Below are 12615 nucleotides of genomic sequence, written 5' to 3' on the forward strand. Positions count from 1 at the left end.
GGGGGTGGGGGGTGGGGGTGGGGTGCAGGAGAGCGAGGAATAACCTATTTGAGGAGTGCTAAGAGGAATGTCACGGTTGCCTTCACGCTGAAGGTAGCGCGGTCGTCACCCGGTGTGAACTGAGCCTAGTGTAAACTGCCTCCAACGTGGTTATGGGTTCGGGTTTCAAGGTACACGGTGGTAAAACATGTCAAAATAACTATGTTTTTCCCTCATATTTAAATGTCTTTTAATGAAATACTAGAAACTTACTAGTTTTTCTTTCCTCCTACGGCAGGGGTGTCAGACTCCAGGCCTCAGGGGCCACTGCCCTCAAAGATTTAGGTTTTTCTGCTCCAACACACCTGATTCAAATGTTTTAATTACCTCCTCACCAGATCAAGTTCTACAGAAGCACGTCCACAACTCATTCATTTAAACCAGGTGTTTTGAAGCCAGAACACATCTAAAACATGCAGGAGAGCGGCCCTCGAGGAATGGAGTTTGACACCCGTGTCCTACGGCCACACGAAGCACAGAAAAGCCCCGTTTTATCAACCTTCCATTCAATAGCCGAAGGGGGACATCTCCATAACCTTTATTCCTCGTTAAAATAAAAAGATTTTGGTTGGTTGTACATTTTATCCAGATAACACAGTCAATCATATCTTGCCTGCCAGAGAAATGATACCCATCCCTCTTTTTAAAAGGTAACACCATTTCCTAAGAAACATTTGCAACAAGCTACAAGAGTTAGCATGCTAACGGGTGAAATACACCATCTGCTGCTGGCTCACTATGGAGGCGAATTAATTACCCAACATCAGCCTGTCAGGGGCTCAACATTACTTTACAAAAGAGCAGAACAGCAGTGAAGAAGTACTATTCTGCACAATGACCACAATTACTTTAGAACTACAAATACATTTATCTGGGTGTGGTAGTTTTGTTTTATTTGCCACTTATGTGTATCTGTTTTAAAAAAAAAAACAAATCTTTGTGTTTCCGTTTATAAATCAAAGCAAATAAAAGCATGTGATGCATTTTTAAACTTTAGTTTTAAAACATCAGCACAGTAAAACTTGTGGCATTTGTGTTCAAGGTTAATATACCAGCCATCTTATTTCCTGTCAGCTTTCCGTTCGGGTACTTGATCCATATTATCCCACAGATAATACTTTCTACTGGCACCGAAAGAGCCAACATCACCAACATGTGGGGTTTTTTGACTAACGGCAACAAAATGTCACCTTACAGTTGGTTCCAGGCTACGCCGGCAGACCTGAGGCCTCCTATTCTCCAACGCAGCTGCACATCAAAGGCCGCCGCGTGGCAGAAATCTGCATCATTTATGAGTCTCTGCGGGCCTTGCAGCGTGTTCGGTTCGCATGCGACTGGCAGATGCACAATGCAGCTCCCTCTCTCTGTCCCCAGAAGATGCCAGCTGCACAGGCCGTGCAGCTCCCTGCAGAAGAGGCGGCACGTGTTCGTCCATCTGAGCCAAGCTACTTTCACGCCACAAACTGAAGCGCACACACACACACTCACTCACACAGAGAAGTAAATGGGATAGAGGAAGAGACTATACTTATATTAGCTCATCATGAAGCTACTAGACACCTACTCTGAAGCTCCAGCCACAGATCTCTGAAGCAGCCCAGCACTGTTGTAATGCGTTTTGAAAATAAATCCAGCGTTTGCCCTAGCATTACCCAAGCCCCGCCCCCTCCATGAAGGTCATGGCTCGTAATAAATGAATGAAACCTCTCTACGTGCTTGGACACTGCCAATTCCCTGCGGATACACCAAAGCCGACCTCCCGGGACTTTCGCATCTGAAATTTATTATTTTATTAAACGTGTAGCAAACAAAAACTTGCGTGTGCTTCGTGACGCATGTGCGTGAGTACCAGAAGGCAGGAGTGCCAAAGGACATGTGGCGCTGAAGCTTTCTGGACATGTCACTCGCTCTTGAGCAACATGTTGTCTGCGATACGCGTCAAATAATGCGCAAACAACACGTACTTTACATGTATTTACAAGCAAATTCCACCCGTTTACGTCCCCTTTGGTCAAGTGCACTTCTGATTGACTCCAGGGCTAAACCACTTCAAAAAAACAAAACAAAAATAAATAAATAATATTTAACAATATTTAAAGTATAGGCTTATTAAATTAGATGTTTATATAAATCTTGTATATCTTTGACTGTTCAAAAATGTTCTTTGAGAAGCCCTGAAGAAAGCCATTCACTTATTTATGTATTTAAACGTTCAATTTATTGTCGTTATTGAAAGCTAAGCAAATCCTTTCTCTCGTTCTTCAGACACTTGGGGGGAAAACGCTGAAATCTGTCGTCCATTTCTGACGCCCGTTAAATCCCCTCCCCTTAACCGAAGATTTGAACCAAATTCTTGTTAAGTTGGGTTATACCATCTTTCACATTAACGTGTTTCGCACCAAAGACATACACGCAAAAACAAGAACTAAACAAAGTGTGACAGCTTAGGTAATTAAGGGTACTAATGCATAAGCATTGAGGCAACTGTATTACCATTTAGCTGACATTCTTCAGTTTTTGATTGCTTGATGCGTCAAATGAGTGACTCTGTCAGGAATAGTGCTGACTTTTGGTAGCAGGATGGAGTAGATGAACTTTGCAACACACACACAAACACACTCAACAATGGAATTGTGATGAGACAAGTGAGAAAACTCATTCCTCTTTAGAGCATTATAGCTCAGACATATTTCATAATTGAAACATCATGCAAAATCTAAAAAAGGGACAACTTTGGCCTTAACATGACTGAAATGCCGTTTTGACGCCTTTATTTGTTTCTATGATTTCTGGATATTTATTTTTCCAGGGACTGTTCCAACGTAGAACGTGATGATGTCCGCCTGGACTTCTCAAACCTCTTGCTAAGAAACTCACTCTCGCTCTCTCAAACCTCACACGTCTGGCACAGTTTCAACATGGTATCATAAGGATTATTGTCTCATTTCACCCGGTGTCTCACTGAGACTTACATCCCCACACATCCAACCTCTCATTGACGTCCACTGATTCTGAGCTCAACATTTTCTCGCCATAAAACACAGACACGGATTCTTCTTCCACTTACGTAAAGTCACGCTTTCCTTCTAGTCAGCATTTCTGTCTGCATGTCTTATTAAGAGTGCTGTTAGAGTGTGTGGTTACAATGTTGACCCTACTTATCTTGGCTTTCATTACACTTCCTATGAACTGTATACCTCAAATGTAGGCATTAAGCCATAGAATAATATTCCAAATGTACTAATAGGCTTTATAAGATAAAGTATGCTGGTATTTTAGGCAGTATGTGCATGGATACCGTTCTAGATTTCTTCAGAAATGGCTGATAAATATCATTAATTAAGTGATGACCTTAGTCACCTTTAGAAGGAGGTCAATGTGTCCCAGGCGGGAGCAGAGTTCCTGTTATTATAAAGAATAACATGTCGCATGGAAATAAAAAGAATAGTTCGCTAAGGGATAAACTTCCCCGGTCGGACTCACCGTGTCCGAGTGCAGGTCCTGCTGCTGGCACAACCGGTACAGAAACGAAGTTTGCTCCTTGAGGAGGGTCTGCCGCGTCGTGAGGAACACCGTGCCGCCGACGTTCAGCCGGACCCACTTGCCGTTGTTCCCGCCGTTGGGGTTGATAACCGAGCGGACGCCGTTACCGACACTCTGCGACGCCGTCCCGCCGGGCTCAGCGGCGTTCGTGGCGGTGGCAGAGGTCGCGCTCTCCCCCGCCTCGCTGTCTTTGTTGTTGTTGTTATTATTGTTGTTGTTGCTGTTGTGGTGGTGCTGGCAGCCGTGGCGTATCGACGGAGCGGAAGCCTCCGCGGGCTCCTGCTGCTCCTCTGCGGTCGTTGCCATTTGTAGGGGAGCCACACGAGACGCGACCTGAAGGCGAACGAGCGCGACTGTTGACTCGACTTCTTCTCTCCGCTAATAACCGAACAAGCTCCGCCCCCTGGTTGCGCGCATGCGCAGAGATGTGCTGCATCAAGTTGGAGGAGGTTGCACATCCGGGAAGTACTTTCAAAATAAGAGCAACATAATACCATATTTATGTACTTCGAATTAAATTATAGTCATATTTGATAACATTCTAATATATCATTAACGAGTATTGACGATTATAATTAATAATATTATTATTTGTGTCTATTTGGCATGCACATTTTTTGCATCATTACTGAAAAATTCATTATTCGGAAGGCATCATTTCTGTTTTCAATCTTATTTCAGTTTTAAAAAGTTTCAAAAGATTTAAAAGAAGAAAAAAAGGAACATTCACTGGTTTTGGGGAAACTGAACATTAGGCACTTAGTGTATCGGCTTTCTGTTTTGTTTTAGGGACAAACTGAAAAGCCCATTGCCTAAAACTCCACGGACGCCTCGCGACGACAGCAGGAAATCTGCAGGTGTGTGGGAGAGTTTGATGAGCCGTGAGGTTGAAGGATTGTCACGAGGGTGGACGCAGCACCCCCCATCTGCATGATAGGGCCATTTAATGTTTCCAACCAGCTGGAGAGCCATCTGTCTGTCACCTGAGCCGTGACAGAGAAGAGAGGGCAGAAAGGAAACTGGGGACATTTAATAAGGTTCATTTACAGAATGTTTATTGCATTTTGTGGAAGCCTTCAGTCCTGTTATCAGGACATATCTCACTAAATAGCTGAGAATACTATGTCAAAGTTTTTTGTTTTGGATTTGAGACTTTTGTGTACTCGAACCTTTGTGTCATAGCAACCACCTCCTCTGTCTCAGGTCGTTATGGCAACAGATGGTTTCACATGGATGACCCTTGGAGTATGGATTGCTCTTGTGGTCTGAAAAAAAAACGGTTTGTGTTTTAGCTCTCCTGTTTGCAACATAAAGAGAGCTATCAAGGCCTAAGAAAAGAAACGATGAATTATGCTGTCGTTACACCAACCTATAATGAAATGTAAAGTTTTAGGACGACCGATATTCTGTAGAATTTAGCACACCAAACAAGGTAAAAGTCTAAACATTCATTATAGATTAATCCATTCTGGATAAATCCAAATTATAACAAAGATTTTAAACATTCGGTGCCTTTTTTAACTTCTTTTTATCGCCTGCTGCTATAAGCAGCATGTACAGCATGCAGTGATTAACTTTTGGGGACAGCTATATTCAAAATGGTTGCCACAGCCAACTGACTTTAGAAGCCAAAAATGTCTCTAATTAAGTCAATTGCGCAGCCACTGAGCTAAAATTTGGTGAATATGTAGCTAAAACACGTACTCCGAGTGCTGCACGCTGTGCAGGATTTTTGCATAAATCTTTCAAGTAATTAAAATAAAAACTGAAAACTATGAAAGTTACAAAACCAAACGTCATCTCCTGAATGAGCTGAACGTCTTGATGTATGAAAAGACAGCACAAACTATGTAGAACTAAAAAAAATTTAAAATGTCCAAAACTCTGAAGTAAGAGAACAATAATGTGAAAGCTGATTCAGCGTTCATACGACAAATGAAATCCCGATGCTGGCTGCCACGCTGTCAGTTCAGAGCTCGCTGCTTGTCGTAAAGGCCGCAGAAGCTAACAAGCACAGTCATGCAGGCACCTGAGGGGTTTGGATCAAGTGGGAGAAAAGCCGGGGAACTTTTCTCCCATGAGTTATGAATTCACACAGACAATAACCTCAACCAAAAACACAAGCAAAAAAGAAGGATTGTTTTGTTTTATTTATATATATATATATATATATATATATATATATATATATATATATATATAGTAGCTGTAGCTATAGTAGAGAGGTGATCACAAGAGTTTGTCCCAGCGTGGTGTTTATGAGAGCGGAATCTGCCGAATCCAAGACCCTGTCCTGCGTTCCTCCCGCCCTCCCGTAGCAACACGATGCAGAAGGTTGAAGCAGCCTCCTAATTAACAAACAGGTGGTGTGAGCTACAAAAGGTGCTGCTCAGTCCCTATGGAAATTTAATCAACATTTTTATATATCCATCTTTTTTTTATTTTAGAATGTGACAAAACAACGTAGTTAATAACTAGAATGTCTTTTCTTTATTCATTGTGTGACTGCTGATCCAGCATTCACAGCGACTGGTCCTGTTTCTCTTTATTCTTTGTTTTTTAGTTTTTTTTTTCTTCCGTACCTTTTCTTTTTTTTAACACGGAATGTCATCTGTGTGCTTTGAGCTCTTTGAACCATTCAAAAGTCAAAATGTTCAACATTCTGGCAATGACCTTTGGCTTTTGGAACTTTTATATTTTTTTCAAAATAATTAACTTAATTTATAAACACAGAAATACACTGCAATATCTAATTCCCTCAAAAGCATCCTCTGTTAAATCCATGTGCCGGTCCGACAGGCTGTCGTTCTTCCACTGAAGGTTTATATTTCAGGTGCTCCTCTTCAAAACATTAACTCCACGGTCAGTCTCCAGACTTTGGGTTGTAATTTTCACCAGGAGCTGAACGAACCACATCCATCAAACCTTCTTGTCCTTCTTGAAGCTGAAGAATGAAACAGCTGTTGGAGGCTTGGGTCAGTTTAATTAATTGTAACAAACTGAACCATTTAATCAGCACGCTATCAGTATTTTCTATTTCCTGCCTTGTTGGCGTTCCTGTGTTTGGCTCTCGATACGTCACGCTCCTGAGGGATCCTGGAAAAAGCAGATGAGACCCTAGTAATTTTTTTTTTTTTATCTTTGATTATTAATTTTAAATTAGTGTAAAGTTTTTAAAATGAGAGACTCTGTAAACAAGCACATTTTATGACTTTCTTTTGATTTATGTTAGCTTCCAATTACTATTCCATTTCCCCCTTTAACAATTCAGTTTCAGCATATTTCAGCAGTCACCCAGCACTCTGCATTCACGCTGGATTTTTATAGAAAATGCAATTCATCGAGTTTGAAATGCTGCTTTTTTTAATCTCAGCTATTCTTACATTTGCTGAGCTCATCAAAGTCCCATCTGACTTGTATTTGAAAACAAAAAAAACCCTGCGCCCACTGCTGTCCTTTGTGTGCAAACTGTTTGGGTGAACTCTGCCTGTAAACAGCAGTGGGGGTTTAAGCTGAATGAACAGAGAGGCGCAGAAGTCACCAGCTGACGTCTGAGTCATAAGCGGGCTGAAGTCATCCAGAGACATGAAGAAGCCTGCAGGAGGAGGTGAAGTGGGAGGAAATGATGGTCCTAACAGCCAAAGGTAATCAGGCAGCGAGAAGTGGCTCATTTTTCAAAGAACTTCAATCACAGCAGGATTCTTAGAAGAAGGTGGGAGACGTAAACAGGGTTCTGGTGAAATCATATCCACACCTACAGCTATATATACACATACACGCACAGATGCATATATATATATATATATATATATATATATATATATATATATATATATATATGGTTTTTATTTAAAATGTCAAACTTTTGTGGTCTGCGAGTATATTCAACTTCACAATTTTGAACTGCGTGTCAAAAAAACGCATTCAATTAGTAAATGTAAAAGGTAATGTCAACTCAAATATTAGTTCTTTGGTACAGTTTGAAGGTATATGTGATGTAAAATGCTCAACCTAACAGTGGTGAAAGGCTCCCTCTGGGTTGGGGATGAGTGTTTGCCTCCAGTGGAGGTATCTGGGAGGCTTGTGAAGGCTGGACCATGGTCTCATCCACAGTAATGTGTTGGTCTGTTCTTGTTGTGGTGAGGAAGAAGCTGAGCTGAAAGGCAAAACTCTTGATTTATGGTCCATATTCACGCCAACTCTCACCTTTGGTCACGAGATGTATAGTAGGTCGTGACCACCGGATACAAGCAACAGAGCGGAGCTTCCTCCATAGGGTGGCTGGGCTCATCTTAGAGGAGCTCTGTCATCCAGGGGGGAGCTTGAAGTAAAGCTGCTGCTCCTTCGTACTGAAAGGAGTCACCTGAGGTGGTTTGGGTATCTGATTAGTATGCCCTCTAGAGGGTTTATCGGCACGCCCCTCTGATTGGAGACCCTGGACAGACTCGCTGGGGGGATTACATATCTCGTCTCTGACCTGAGAACACCTCGGGTCGCCACAGGAGAAGTTGGAGAGTGTTGCTGAAGAGAGGGATTCCTGGGTCTTCATCCATCCATTCATGGATGGCAGTGATATCTTTGGTCTGCTGATCTCTCAAACCAGTGCCCTAAAACCACTTGTCTTCAGATTTCAATGAAGCCCCTAAAGATCACCAGTTTTTTAAGCCCAAAACTACTCTGTCTCGTCTGACTTCACAGAGAGGGAATGCATTTCATCACGGTTCGGTCTCTTTCCCGAACTCTCTGAGCTTTTACCTCACCACTGCTAAAGACGGCACTTAGCTTAAAAAGGCGATGGACGGAGAGTGTTCGTCAAGGATTTGGGTTAAGTACTGGATGTTTGTGCTTAAGCTATATTTCTGTGGATGAAAACGTGGATTAAGGACAAGCAGTTCACCTCAGCTTTTTGGGTTGTTTCGGGGAAACAGGGATTTGCTGCTCTGTAGGTTGACAAACTTCCCAGTGTTAATAAATCTGCGTGGTTGCTGATTAAGTGTACCGGCTGAAATAGCCAAACTGCAGGTTCTCAAAGCCTGGCACCACCCAGGACATTAAGTCTTTTCTCCCAGAATGGCTGTAAGCTGGAGAGGAAACATCCCATTGCAGTGACCTTTTCCTAATAACAGCAGTTAGGCTTCCCAGCCTGAGCCAGATGATCTCAGCCTAACCTTTATGAGAGCTGTGCAGAGGCCCATTCCAGCCGGTCCCTGTGGAGGAGCTGGAATGAGGCGCCAGAGCTGGGACAAAGGCCAGGAAGTCGCATATCAGAAACTGCACTGCACCACAGGCTGTCAGTCTCAAATCTTTCCACAGGGCGTCGCCGTTTAGCTTCAGCTTTTCCTGGTCTCAGGCCTGTTTGTCCCATTAACGGTGGATCACTGAGCCATTCACGGAACCCCTCTCCAAAAAAAACTACTGCTTGATTTTTCCTGACATCAGAAATCAAATCTGCAACCTTTACTGCTTCCATTAAAATTGACTATAAATTCAGTTCTGTCCACGACTGTGCACAAACTTCACAACGATCATGTTCAGTATTTCATCATGAAGCTCCCTGTGTAAAATAGAAAAGATTTATTTAAGTGCAAATACTAAGTGTTAGCTCCTTAAACCCTTAAAAAAGAAAAGTCTAAAAAGAGAAGCTTGAATTAAACTCAATGAGTCATTCAGCTGTTGATTCCTCTGCTGCAGCAAGTCGGCCCTCTGTTGTCATTCTTGTCACATGCTCTGGCAACTGCCTGATAACGCTAATGCTCCACTCACGATGCCACCACTTCTGCCTTCATTCTGACTTCTCAGCTTCTTGCAAATCAAAACATTTACATACGCATCGCTGGTCAAATGACAACCAAATCGGACCATTTCTTCCTGGTGCTTAACTTTCTTGGTCTTTCTTGCAACACAAAGGTTTTATAAACAGTTTCTCTCTTTTCGCTGAAAAGAAAGAAAACGCTAGAGAAGACAATACATCTTTTGTAAAGGTATTTTCTCTCATCATGCATGTACAGGTTAGTTTAAGGGATGTTTTTTAGGGGAAGTAAAACCCTCTCATCCATCTCAGCTGAAGTAATGACAGCTGAAGAAAAAGACAAAAATGACCAAAAAAATGACAAAAACCCTAAAACTTTGTGATTAATAAAATGTTATTTTGCCACTCTAAATTGCAACAACTCCAGCTTCATTCAACTCTTTAATTACGTTTCAGTTTTATAAAAAAATAAATTAATTAATTAATAAAAATTATGCAAGCCTTCTCGAAGCAGGACAGTTCTCTTTACCTTGAAATTACTTTTCAAGTTAATGAACTTGGGAGAAAAAAGGAGATAGATTTACATGAGGTAAATTGGGATTTTTTAAATTTGTAATAACGCTGATCAAAGTGTTTAAACTACCTAACCAGCTAGGAGATAAATGCTCTCATATTCTAGTGCACTTCCTCCAAAAACTGCTATAAAAAATGGACGTCTGGTGTTTCCAAAACATCTGACAATTTGATAGCAGTAATCTATGTATTTCAGCAAATAAATTCTGTCGTTGAACTGACAGCGACAGTGTTCCGATTACTTTCTGTTAAATAAATAAAAATAATACAAATAGAAGCTCTTGAACAAAAACTGGAAAATAAGGACCACCCCAGATGGGACTCGAACCCACAATCCCTGGCTTAGGAGGCCAGTGCCTTATCCATTAGGCCACTGGGGCGACGTACGAGTAAAACGGTACCAATTCATAATAAACCACAAATTATGTGAGGTATTGGTACTATGAATTGTATTTATATTTTATTATATGATTATATATGTCAAAGTCGTTCTCTATACCTTATCTAAATGAATGTGTTAATAATTTCACTATTGGAAGGCTCACCACCCTGATGTATAGGTTATGGACGATTCCACTCTTTCAAAACAGAGGGAACAACATCATGTCATCCTAAAGCAAGTCTGTGTCAGAATGCGTAAACAGCCTCGTGAAACTGAAAATATTATATTTTAGTTAGAATGCAAAATTTATAGCCACATAATCTATAATTTCCCTGAGCACATTTGACCCTGAGTTAGGCAACATGGCTGCTACCTCACGGACATGAGCGAGTGGTACTTTCGCGCTTGCGCAGTAGGGACCATGTTTTGCACAAGATATTCAACAGTCGCGTCAGGGCATTAAACAAATAGACTCTATGGAGGTAAATACAATAGTTACATATTTAAAAGAAATAAGCATTTGTTAACTTACCTGAAAAGCACGTTCGGGTTTCAGTAAATGTCGGGTATGAGTCATTTTGACAGCGAGCTGTTTTTAGCCACGTAGGATTTGCTTGGTACCGTTAAGCTAGCAGCGCTTAGCAACAATAAACACAGGCTGTAGCTGTTGTTGCAAGAGGTACACGGTTAACCATCGATGTGCCATCTCTTATCAAGGACCTCAAAAAATCCCTGAAGATGCCGCTGTTTGGAAATACATTCAGTCCGAAGAAGATTCCCCCTCGGAAATCTGCATCTCTGTCCAGCCTGCATACGGTGAGCGAAGGGCTAAAGGCATGTAGCTTCAAGTGTACTGTAATACATTACATAGATGTGTGGTTACCTAAATTAATACGTTTATTTTCTTTTAGTTGGATCGTTCAACGAGAGAAATAGAGCTTGGTCTTGAGTATGGACCTCCTACTATGAACATCGGAGGCCAGAGCTGGAAGTTTGAAGAAGGACAGTGGATAACAGGTGATGGTTTTATAACACTGAAGTTACACTCATGTGTTTAAAGATGTGGCTCTTTTCCCTCTGATTGCTGTTTCGTTTTGGGGGGGTTTTCAGAATCCGGTGGAAATATGTCTGGTAGGGAAGTGCTGAGGCTCAGGAAAAGAAATGTTCAACTGGAGGAAGAAAACAACCTCCTAAAACTGAAGATCGAAGTTCTCCTGGACATGGTGAGGCCTGAGCTGATGTTATTCTCGTGTCCCTAAATTCTCAGCGATAATAAAGGTGGCTTTGTGAGGCAGAAAAACTTGTTCTCGACTTCAAACATCCTTCAAATTCTCACAGTAACCTTCCAGATAACTCAAGATAATGTGGTTTTCTAAACCTGTTATACAACCCCACTTCTAAAGAAATTGAAATATTGAAATAACCACATTTCATCTTCTCTTTCAAGTTGACTGAAGCTACAGTAGAGTTCCACCTGATGGAGAAAGAAGTTGAAGACATAAAGACTCAACATCAAAGAAAGAAATGACAATAGTAAAAGGACACTTTATCCCCGTTAGCTCCACAATAAAAATGTTCTTTTAATTGAAAATCCTATTTTTGTATTCATTTTTTATTCTAACAGGAATTGAACTGAGTGGCTTTTTGTGTTGTTGTTTTTTTTTTGTGGGTTTGTTAATTTATTTTTATTTCAATCTGAATCAAATTAGTTTGTTTATGTTTTGTGTACTTCATGTTTTTTTTTTTTTACAAACTGTAAATCTGACATTGTCTTCTGTGTGTTTCCTCTGTTTTTCAGATTGAAAATAAAGTTGATTGAAAAACAGATTTTGGTTTGTTCGTACATTTAATCAAATTATTAGTCCCTCTTTTCTCTTTTACGATCACACACACACACAATATATATATATATTGCTTTTTATTCCATGTATTGTATCATTCCTTTTTACATTTAATCCTGACCTTGGTAACTAAAAGCAAAAAATAATAACAACTTATCTTACATGTAAAGGTTTACACATTTTAGTAATTAATTGACCGTGATCCTAAGCAAAGAAATCACCCGTTTTATTTATTAATATATTTTGAAACATAGTTTGGAATTTAGATAAAATGTTTTGTATTTCATTTCAACTTGTTTGATCTTTATGTAGAACCAAGTTAAAAGCAAATGTGAAGGTTTTAGTCGCGTTTTGTTGATGCATAATATAATTTCCCCAATGACTTATATATTATATTATATATATTATAAGTCATTGAATTTACCAAACTAATGAAAGCCCTTTTATTACTGGTGATTAAACAAGTATGACTCAGGATATACAGCGTC

General features: G+C 40.6%; 2 protein-coding genes and 1 non-coding gene across 5 annotated transcripts in view; 1 reads left to right on the forward strand and 2 right to left on the reverse strand.

Annotated features, from left to right (window-relative positions):
- Positions 1-3965, reverse strand: part of kctd17 (potassium channel tetramerization domain containing 17) — a 23073-nt gene extending 19108 nt beyond the window's left edge. The window contains exon 1 of one of the 3 annotated variants that reach the window (XM_017416175.3): positions 3523-3965. In XM_017416175.3, the coding sequence (XP_017271664.1) occupies positions 3523-3888 (366 nt within the window). In that variant the 5' untranslated portion in view covers positions 3889-3965. The remainder of the gene's footprint in view (positions 1-3522) is intronic. The other 2 variants (XM_017416174.3, XM_017416176.3) reach the window with 2 other exon arrangements.
- Positions 3966-10211: 6246 nt separating this feature from the next.
- Positions 10212-10284, reverse strand: trnar-ccu. Its single transcript has one exon. It is a non-coding gene; the product is annotated as a tRNA-Arg (tRNA).
- A 368-nt stretch (positions 10285-10652) lies between these two features.
- Positions 10653-11973, forward strand: cby1 (chibby homolog 1 (Drosophila)). Its single transcript, XM_017416118.3, has 5 exons — positions 10653-10768; positions 11004-11102; positions 11198-11303; positions 11397-11509; positions 11734-11973. Exons 1-5 carry the CDS (start codon positions 10763-10765, stop codon positions 11812-11814), a joined length of 405 nt encoding a protein of 134 aa, XP_017271607.1. The 5' UTR covers positions 10653-10762; the 3' UTR covers positions 11815-11973.
- Positions 11974-12615: the final 642 nt, after the last annotated feature.

This window comes from Kryptolebias marmoratus, linkage group LG17, assembly GCF_001649575.2.
Source record: "Kryptolebias marmoratus isolate JLee-2015 linkage group LG17, ASM164957v2, whole genome shotgun sequence".
In the NCBI taxonomy this organism is placed as follows: Eukaryota; Metazoa; Chordata; class Actinopteri; order Cyprinodontiformes; family Rivulidae; genus Kryptolebias; species Kryptolebias marmoratus.